This window comes from Rosa chinensis, chromosome 5 (genome assembly GCF_002994745.2).
Source record: "Rosa chinensis cultivar Old Blush chromosome 5, RchiOBHm-V2, whole genome shotgun sequence".
Taxonomy (NCBI): Eukaryota; Viridiplantae; Streptophyta; class Magnoliopsida; order Rosales; family Rosaceae; genus Rosa; species Rosa chinensis.
This window is the reverse complement of record NC_037092.1, coordinates 39746254-39755678: the sequence shown is the minus strand read 5'-3', so window position 1 is coordinate 39755678 and position 9425 is coordinate 39746254. Positions and strand designations below refer to the sequence as shown.

General features: G+C 35.2%; 1 protein-coding gene across 2 annotated transcripts; it reads left to right on the top strand.

The window, feature by feature from the left end:
* The first annotated feature begins 917 nt into the window (after nucleotides 1-917).
* On the top strand, nucleotides 918-8255 carry LOC112167076 (transcription factor TGA9). Of its 2 annotated transcripts, XM_024304036.2 has the most exons (13): nucleotides 919-1711; nucleotides 1848-2021; nucleotides 2241-2323; nucleotides 2685-2761; nucleotides 2869-3177; nucleotides 4043-4090; nucleotides 4171-4230; nucleotides 4373-4450; nucleotides 4546-4594; nucleotides 5165-5436; nucleotides 5839-6060; nucleotides 7628-7770; nucleotides 7969-8255. In XM_024304036.2, exons 2-13 carry the CDS (start codon nucleotides 1897-1899, stop codon nucleotides 8054-8056), a joined length of 1554 nt encoding a protein of 517 aa, XP_024159804.1. In that variant the 5' UTR covers nucleotides 919-1711; nucleotides 1848-1896; the 3' UTR covers nucleotides 8057-8255. The 2 variants fall into 2 exon arrangements, with proteins under 2 accessions (XP_024159803.1, XP_024159804.1); XM_024304035.2 differs by having other exon boundaries at nucleotides 918-2021.
* Nucleotides 8256-9425: the final 1170 nt, after the last annotated feature.

The following is a 9425-nucleotide window of genomic DNA, read 5'->3' as shown; positions in this document are numbered from 1 at the left end:
TAATTAACTAATTAAAACCAAAGGGTCCATTACAAACTCTATCTCTCTCGTTCTTTCTCTGTCTATAATTTATATGATGTCCTCAATAATGGTACTCCTAGACAAATGTATCTAAAACCCTTAGCTAGCTAATGTGAACATTATTCTTAATCCTCCTCTTTTTCTTTCATTTGATACTTTTTAAATTTTATATTTTCTCCTAAACTTTTCATTATTAGTGTATTTGTACCGACAGAATTCATATTTTTTTTGAAACGACAGAATTCATATTTTTAAAAGACAGATTTTGGTGGGGGTAACCAAGACAATCTCCCCACTCAAAATTTCGCTAAGGCACAAGACATGCATGGCAGTGCCAATTAATTTCATATGTTTTTCCCCTATTATTTTTGTTATAAACATGTTAAAGAAGTGAGATGCCTCAAAGAGATTGATAGCAAGTGTTTGAGCTTTTAATTTTCCTTCGCTTGATCTGCTATTGAATCCCTCATTACAAATGGTTCTAATTGGGTTTCTTCTCAAATAAACTAGGGTTGGTACACACAGAAACAAACCAAAAACACATAATGTTGGAATTAGGAGTACTCTGTACATGAAGCAAACTTAATAAACGAAATCAATCTTCCATGACCTTCTACCTATTGTCAATCCCTGAAACAAAAATAGATTTATATTTCTATTAATAGTAAGGAATCATAAGGTGCCATGGGTTTAGGTAATGACAGGGAAGGGATGTTGACCCATCAACAAAGCTGATAATACCAAACAAATCCATCTCAGAAACCTGTATTAAATATACATAAGTGGGCTTAATTTGCTTCTGGATTGTTGTTATTATTATTATTATTCTAATGTTGTAGTTGGAATGGTATAAGCAGAGAACTTTACAATAAACCATTAAGAAATGAAAAACTACCTCTCCTTCCAAAGGCTCCTAGTCAAAAATTAAAATCAATCCCCCTTTTCTGAAGGATCAAAGAAAGTCCCATTGCAGCTTTCTCCTTTTCTTCTCCTCAGGCCTCAGCCCTTCCCCTTTTACCATCTTTATGGGAAAGAAAACCTTGTCTCATCTTCTACACAAAATCTTTGTAATTGATTTCTATTTATTTTTATCCAGCAAGTACTTGCATCCTTGAAGAGCACAATAGAAAAGAGCCAATGGCAAAGCACAGGCGGTTAGAAGAGAGAGAGAGAGAGTGGAGTAGGAGTCAGTGATTCCAGTGGGTTCCTGCCAAAGGAAAGACCCCACCGTTTTAGTTTTTCAATTTTCTGGAAATTTATTGGTTTTATAATTAAATAAAAAAAGCTTTGATTTTCTGTTTCAAACCCCACAGGCTACAGCCAAGAGAGGCCTGAGAGACATGTCTGCAAGGACAAGATTTTCTGCAACTATAGGAAGGATGAGTTTGAAAATTTGATAATCATTTACTATAGGGACACAGACCCAAACAGACTTATAATCATTTAGCTTTCTTAGAAAAGAAGCAGGGAAAGAAAGAGATAGAGACCCCCTCAGGGAAAGAAAGACATAAATGAGAGAGAAGGACTGGACCCTCTGAGATTATATACTTTGACAAGAAAGCTCTCAAGTTCAAAGCCTTTTGATCTTTTGCTGCTTTTCTTTGGGGTTCATGTCTCTCTCAATTTTCAAGCTCTATCTTTTCTTCATATAGAGTTTGGCCTAGGAATCTCAAAGCCAAAGAGAATTGAGGTAAACAGAGAAGAAGTGAAATTCCTCTGTTTCTTCTAGTTAACTGAAAAAGAAAAAAAAAAAAAAAAGGATAAACAGCTAGCTTTGTGTTGTTGTTATTTATGGCTTTCATTTCTGCTACATGTCCCGATTCCAGCTTCTTCTTGGAGTACAAAGATGAAAATGGTCTGCTGAGGAAGTCTTGCATGGCGGCGAGTCATAGAGTCGTTGGAGAGACAGGTCTTTCAGACTCGGGCCCTTCTTCTTCAAATCACCATGTTCCTTATGCCACTGTTCTTCATGGAATTAATGGTCCTTCAACAAGTTTCCTGTACGATTCATCTTCAAGTTCCAAACTTTCTTTCACAACTTCAATTTTTGAGACTAATTCCCACTCGGGTTTCTTTCATTTTCAAAATCTTTGTCTCTGTTTTCCTCTGTCATCATTTTTCAATTTTTTTTCAAGGATTTCTGTTTTTAAGAATATTTTCCATTAGTTTCATCCATTTCTGACATGGGGTTTATTAAACTATTGGTTCTTTGTTGGTAGAAATCAAGAAGGATCTACTTTTGATTTTGGAGAGCTAGAAGAAGCAATTGCTCGTCAAGTTAGAAATGATGAAGCTCAAGCACGTATGCTTTCTCCTATTAACTCCTAGCTATCATTTCTCTGATTTTATGTGACGTTTGATAAACCAACTCTTTGAGAAAAAAGCAGTTTGAATATGTCTAGCCAGATAGGGGTTACAGTAGTAATGATTTTGAAAAGTAGAGATACACAAACAGGGAAAGCTTCTTCTTCCTTACTCCTTCAGCATGATGATGATGATTTTACTTACCGACTCCATAACTACACAAAAGTAGGATTAGGTCTCTCCCCCTTTTCAGGCTTTGAAGAAAATATGGAAAAAAAAGAAAAGAAGAAGCTATCATTATCCTTTTGGTGATGATGCTCTGAGAGATTTTGATCTCCTGCTTTTGTGATTCCCTGCAGCTTTGTTCACAGGAAGACCTGCTGCAACCCTGGAAATGTTCCCTTCTTGGCCAATGAGATTCCACCAAACCCCAAGAGTAGTCCTCCCTCTCATCTTTGACCATATCTCAAAAGTCCTTTGATTTCTCCTCTGAATTATTATGATTATGAGTTCTTATCTGATTCATTTTGTTTTGTAATGCAGGGGAGTTCAAAGTCAGCAGGAGGGGAGAGCACAGACTCAGGATCACAGGTGAACACCACCGCTCTTGCAAGCAAAGGAGATCAGACTCAGTTGGAGCCAGAATCCCCCATAAGTAAAATAGCATCTTCTTCAAACAATCATCATCATCAGCACCAGGCTTTGGATCAGAATCATCTACAGTTCCAGCAGCAGCAGCAACTACAGCAAGACATGGCAATAAGTGACACCTCAAGAGCTACTACAGTAGCAGCAACAGGAACAACTGAAGCATCTAAAGGCCAGTCAGCTCCAAAACCAAATCATGAAAAGGTTCTAATTCTACTTTTTTCAACTTTCAGAAGTTAAAACTCTTTCTCAGTTAAAATTTTTTCTCTAATTTTAATTTTTCTCAAACCCAAAAAAATTAGGAGGAAAGAGAAAGTTGGCATCTTTATGGTTATTTTTACTGTTTCATCACCTCTCTCTTCTCTGTGGCATATCTTCATGACATTAAGGGGCACAGATCCCAACTGCTCAGAAAATCAAGCAAAGCCAGAGTTTACCTGATTTCTGAATGATTTTCTGATAAAAAAATATCTGACACAAAGAGAGAGAATGAGTCCTTGTACACAAAAAGAAAAGCCAAAGTGAGCAGAGAATCTTCACAGTGGTTTTTTTATCATAATAATGACCCACTTCACCTTACTCACCTCCCTATAACTCTACCAAGACTTCTTGTTCTTTAGCCTTACTTAACTCAGATTTTTAGGAAATTTACAAAACCCAAATCTGAAATGTTTCCCAAAAATTCTGTGAGCCCTCTCTCATCAATAATCATTGCGTTTTGAATTCTGAGAAATCTTAGAGTCTCCCTTATGATACCTGCTATGTCTGTCTATTCCAAAGCATAAACAGTAGGGAATAATAGCATTACATCAGTCATAAAACAGTTTTCTTATTCCTCTTTCCCAACTCAAATCATTGCTAACATACTAAGCAAAAGAAATAATTGTTTTTCCTCCTACTTTTTGAATCCCTTAAACTAAATTTATTCTTATCATCTTGTATCCTGCATGCAGCCACCCAACATAGATGTCATCCAACCTTTGTTTACATTATATTTGTTTAGTTTGTAACCCACTAATTTATCAAAGATATCTCTCTGTTTTTCTAATTCATGTTCTTGATGTTCCAGAGAAAGGGAGCTGGTTCTACATCGGAGAACAAACAGCTTGATGCTAAGGTTAATTGTTCACTGTTCTTTTTTTTTTTTTTAATCTCATTCATCAATGTTTAAACTAAATAAGTTACATATTTGTTCAGACATTGAGGCGCTTAGCCCAAAATCGAGAAGCTGCGAGAAAAAGCCGCCTGAGGAAAAAGGTAATGTCACTTTCCAGACTCAAAATATTTCATTTTCAAGCACCTTTGGCTTACACTATTTTTTTTTGCTTTTGTCTTACAGAGTATGCCCACTAACGTTTAATGTTTCATTCTCTCTCTCCTTGTCAATATCAATACACAGGCTTATGTGCAACAGCTAGAATCAAGTAGGATCAAGCTCACACAGCTTGAACAAGACCTTCAAAGAGCGCGTGCTCAGGTAATTATCATCTAATTACATTGGTAGTTCTTTTTTTTTTCTTTCAAATATTACTATGTCAATGATTTTGAATATTTTTTTTTTTTTTTTACTAGGGATTGTTGATGGGTGGGTGTGGAGGTGGTTTTGGCAATATCAGCTCCGGTAATTTTAATTCTTCAATAAATTTATGGGATCAGTCTAAGCACAAAAATCAGGAGAAATGGCTGAAAATGGGAAAACTATTTTCTTTTTGTTAAAGAAATAATAAACAAAAACCAAAGTTGACTACATCAACAATTATATTTTGATTTTTTTTAGCCATGAAAAACATTAGTTCTTGCTATCACTATAAGAACAATTTTTTTTTTCCTAAGAAATTAATTTAATTTGGCAGACAACCCGATATTTGACCAAATTATTTTTTTTCCCAAATTTTGAATATATATATTTTCGTACATATTGTCTTACATACATATTTGACTATGCATGTTTGGCCTTTTCCAAACATAAAAGCCATACTGGGTTTTAACTTTTTATCTGCGCAATGCATTACTCATCTCCCGTACTCTTGCAGCAAGTTAATGTACTCATATCTTTTTCACCAAATAAATACAAACCGTACTCTGAAATTATGTAATTTATTTCTTGCACCCGCAATAAATTGGTCTAGTGCATGAGGTCATTTTCTATTATTATTTAATAAATATTTATTTTTGTTTTTGTGATTTGCAGCTGCTGCAATATTTGATATGGAATATGCAAGGTGGCTAGAAGACGACCACCGTCACATGTCGGAGCTGCGAACCGGACTACAAGCACATTTGTCGGACAACGATCTCCGAGTCGTTGTAGATGGATACATTTCTCATTATGATGAGATTTTCCAGCTGAAAGGAGTGGCTGCGAAATCTGATGTGTTCCATCTCATAACTGGGATGTGGGCTTCTCAAGCTGAACGTTGCTTCCTTTGGATGGGCGGCTTTAGACCCTCTGACCTCATCAAGGTATATATATATATCTAGCCATCTAGGTTTTTGAGTTTATATATAGATAGGTTTAATTATTTCAAAACCATTCCAATGATATTTTATCCTAATAAATTGTACTACTTTAGGGTTATACAAACTTCTTTTTGTTTTTTTTTTTCAGTAGAAATGTGGTGTGTTCCACTGCTTTAGGGTTTAGGGTTATAGGCGGACCACATTAGAGATGTGGTGTGTTCCACACCGCTATTTAAATAGCGGTCCCGTAAAACTTCATCGTGGTCCGAAAATGTAATTCATCTGGCATTAAAAACTTATTGTATATACATAGCATAAAAAGATGATTTATTATTAATTCATAAAGAGCGACTTTTAATTATGCTTTCTTGTTTTTTCTTTTTTGTTTCATATATATATTATCAGATGTTGACACAACAGTTAGACCCAATAACTGAACAGCAAGTGATGGGGATATGCAGCCTCCAGCATTCATCACAACAGGCTGAAGAGGCTCTCACCCAAGGCTTAGACCAGCTTCATCAGTCTCTCATCGACACCATCGCCGGTGGACCCGTCATAGACGGCATGCAACAGATGGCCGTGGCTCTGGGCAAGCTCACTAATCTTGAAGGCTTCGTTCGCCAGGTGAATTTAAACAAGTGCATCATAGTAAAGTATTAGTTTGTTATTATCACCATGACAATTTTACCAAAAGACATTTTGCATGCATCATCCAAATTCATACATGTATTACATTACAAACATGCAGAATATATATTCTTTTTTTTTTTCTTTCTCTTTTTATAGAACCCTAGAAGGAAATTACTAGCCAATTTTCCTAGTGCTTTTTTGAAATAAAATTGCGAAGAGCTAGTAAAGTTCAAGCTTGACAATAACAGCAGGTCATGATCAAAGTTTTAGCATATGTCAAATTCAGGTGGTTTTTCTAAAGCGTTAAAAGTTGTCCTAATTCATATTGCAGACAAAATTTGACTAACACATATTGATGGTCAAGCTAATTACATTAGCCTTACATAGACTAATCCACTTTTCAAATTTATCAATGATCTTGCTTGACGAATATGCAAATAGTCCAGTAGGCTTTTTCTGTTGAGTGTTCATATATCAACATATATCAGTCATCCTTGTTCATAGTTTGTTTTTCTTGTAAGACATGCTCAAAAATTTGAAGATAAATTTTGGGTAGGTAACTACGTGACATGGTGGTTGATCTGATTCTTTGTTGTCTATTATTTGATCCTATATATTCCTTATGTCTTGTCTTGCGCCGCCATATTCTCTAACCTACACCTGAAATAAGAAGAAGGGTAAGAATCCAAAAGGGGCTTTCATTTTCTTACACCACCCTTGATTCAACATTTTAATTGACTTTTAGTACTTGAGGCTCTACTACTATATAAACAAATACAAATGGCAGCATATATAAAAGCTATAGTATAGTCAACTAGGTATGAACATCAATATCCATCATTTCTGTTCAAGCTCATCCCACCGTTGAAGAAGTAAATATCTAACCATTAGGGTCTTGATGATCATGAATATTCCTATTGATGGTCGATTGGATTGTCACTGTCATGCTCTTGGTCAAAACTGTGAGACAGATGCTATATCATGCAGCCAACTTAGATTGATCACATCCTCTACATGCTTGACACGTACGCGCGCAATTGCTTTTTCAATATCATATAGGCACCCATAATTTTGGGGTTGGATCAGTATTTCTTTTTAGCTAAGGTGTCAATCAATCTGCTGAAAACTAGCTAGGGTTTCTGGTGTGGTCTTTCCATCCCAAATGTTTCTTTCAGAGGTAGGTTTGAGTGTGATGTTTGTTGAAATAAAAACCGTAGCTAGACCTATCTACTAATTTAAAATTTATAGTTGTATTGATATTTATCTAATCTATTAGTTTTCTAATCTATGATTGGAATGGAATAAGTCCAAATCCATTGATGGAACAAGTTTTTTTTTTTTTCTTCCCAATTTCAAATCTTTGAAATGTTTAAAGTTTTGTTGCCCATGGCCCTTTCACTAGGACCCCATGCATTGCCACTTTTACATTATGCTTCTTGTTTAATTTCCTAATTTATATACAATTAGATCTTGGTCTTTGTATAATTAGATTCTTTTGCATTTTGTTTGTTTTAATAACTAATTAAGTACTGATTATTTCCTTGTCTTAATTTGTATTTAGGCTGACAATTTGAGACACCAAACCCTTCACCAGTTGCGTCGGATATTGACAGTTCGCCAAGCAGCGCGGTGCTTTCTGGTAATCGGCGAGTACTATGGAAGATTAAGAGCACTTAGTTCTCTTTGGGCATCAAGACCGCGAGAGTAAGACTTGCATAGCATGAAAGTTGCTATATCTTTTTTTTTTTTTTTTTTTTTTTTTTAAGGTTTAATGAACCCTTATCCAATCACATTGGTAATTTTGAGCTATATGTGTTTTTGATTATTATAACTTATTTTGAATTAGATATTTAGAGTTACGGGAACATTTCTGATCATTAACATTAATAAATATGTGTGCAGGAGCATGATGAGTGATGATAACTCGTGCCAAACGACGACGGACTTGCAAATGGTTCAGCCTTCTCAAAATCATTTCTCATCCTTCTGATCAATTAGTTGTTAATCAAAATTAAGGATGAATGTACGTACGTACGTAGTAGCCAGCTAGAGAGATCGAGAGAGCTAGCTGCCTCTCTATTTAATGAATGAATTAAGTCTCTTGATTTAGAAGAGATATATATAGGACATATTTCTCTCTTCTTCTTTCTATTTTCTGCCTTTTATATTAGTATCTAAATTTATATTAATTACTATGTTTATCCTGTAAATGTAGTTCCATTTAAGTATGTGCGTGCATATGAGGAAGATTCCCGTGCCACTTGCTTAAAGAAAAATATCTTCATACTCACTTTTTTAACACATAACACATATGAGCATCTCGACCGTTCAGTTTTTAGTTTCTTATGAGCAAGTCAAGTGTGTAAACTTTTAGCCAAATTGATAACCGTTTGGATTTTCATAATCTTAATTTACCATAATGAACATGAACATTTCGGGTTCGACAGATTCGGTTCGTCTATTAATTTGATATGGTTAAGTCTCTTAACAATTGTCAATTTTAGCTTATAATATACAGAAATAATCTACTCATGGAGATCCTAAAAATTTTGAACGGTCGAGATGCTCATATGTGATCGAAAAATTTATTTAATAAGCAATTTCTTAAAATGACCTAAAAAATAGATCCCTCACTAGAAGGGCTATATATACATATAATCATTGATCAAGCTAAGGGCTTTTAACTGTCGTGATTCAACCTTCAGAACGCAGTGAATGACTCAGTATGTTGTCATGGTGACATCATCATTAGGTTTTATACAAAATGAGAGAGAGAGAGAGAGAGTATATGCTGTCATGGTCTAATGGCTTTATCAGAAAAGAAAGTTACAGAAACGAAAATGGTTTCATTTATAAGAAGTGGTTGCGAAGAAGAGTATTATATTGGTATAACTAGGGAGGGGATATAGACTGAAAGGATTGTCTTTTTCCTAATGGTTTGGGTACAAATGTTGTATGTATATAGAGAAAGTAGGGCTGGCTGTTACGTACTCGATCTTCATTTATATCAAGTGGTTGCAACTTAATTTGCAAGTGCAGATTATTTAATCCACAAAAGGACGAAGAAAAATGGGTGTGCATTCATGCCTGTTTGAGAGAAGATAGTGTTTCTGTGTTGACCTGAAAATTAAGTATAAAAGCTAGCAATTTGCATAAATGGTGGAAGTCCGTTGTACATTACAGTATGGGCGGAACCAAACCGCGGAAGTTTGGCACTGAAAAGCCCGACACTGCCGCACCACTTGATCTACAATGTCATGTCTTCATCGTCACGATTTTTATTGTTTCAATGTCCGTTAAGGTTAAGGTTTGAATAATTTTAAAAATCGGGTGGTCAGTCCAAGCACTGGTTTTTGGCA

What these genes read in the sequence shown, in the direction of transcription:
- LOC112167076 (XM_024304035.2), top strand. Translation starts at nt 1,813, where the DNA reads ATGGCTTTCATTTCTGCTACATGTCCCGATTCCAGCTTCTTCTTGGAG. An exon ending in ACAAACAGCTTGATGCTAAG is followed by an intron (nt 4,091 to 4,170) that starts GTTAATTGTTCA and finishes ATATTTGTTCAG; the next exon opens with ACATTGAGGCGCTTAGCCCA. An exon ending in TTCAAAGAGCGCGTGCTCAG is followed by an intron (nt 4,451 to 4,545) that starts GTAATTATCATC and finishes TTTTTTTACTAG; the next exon opens with GGATTGTTGATGGGTGGGTG.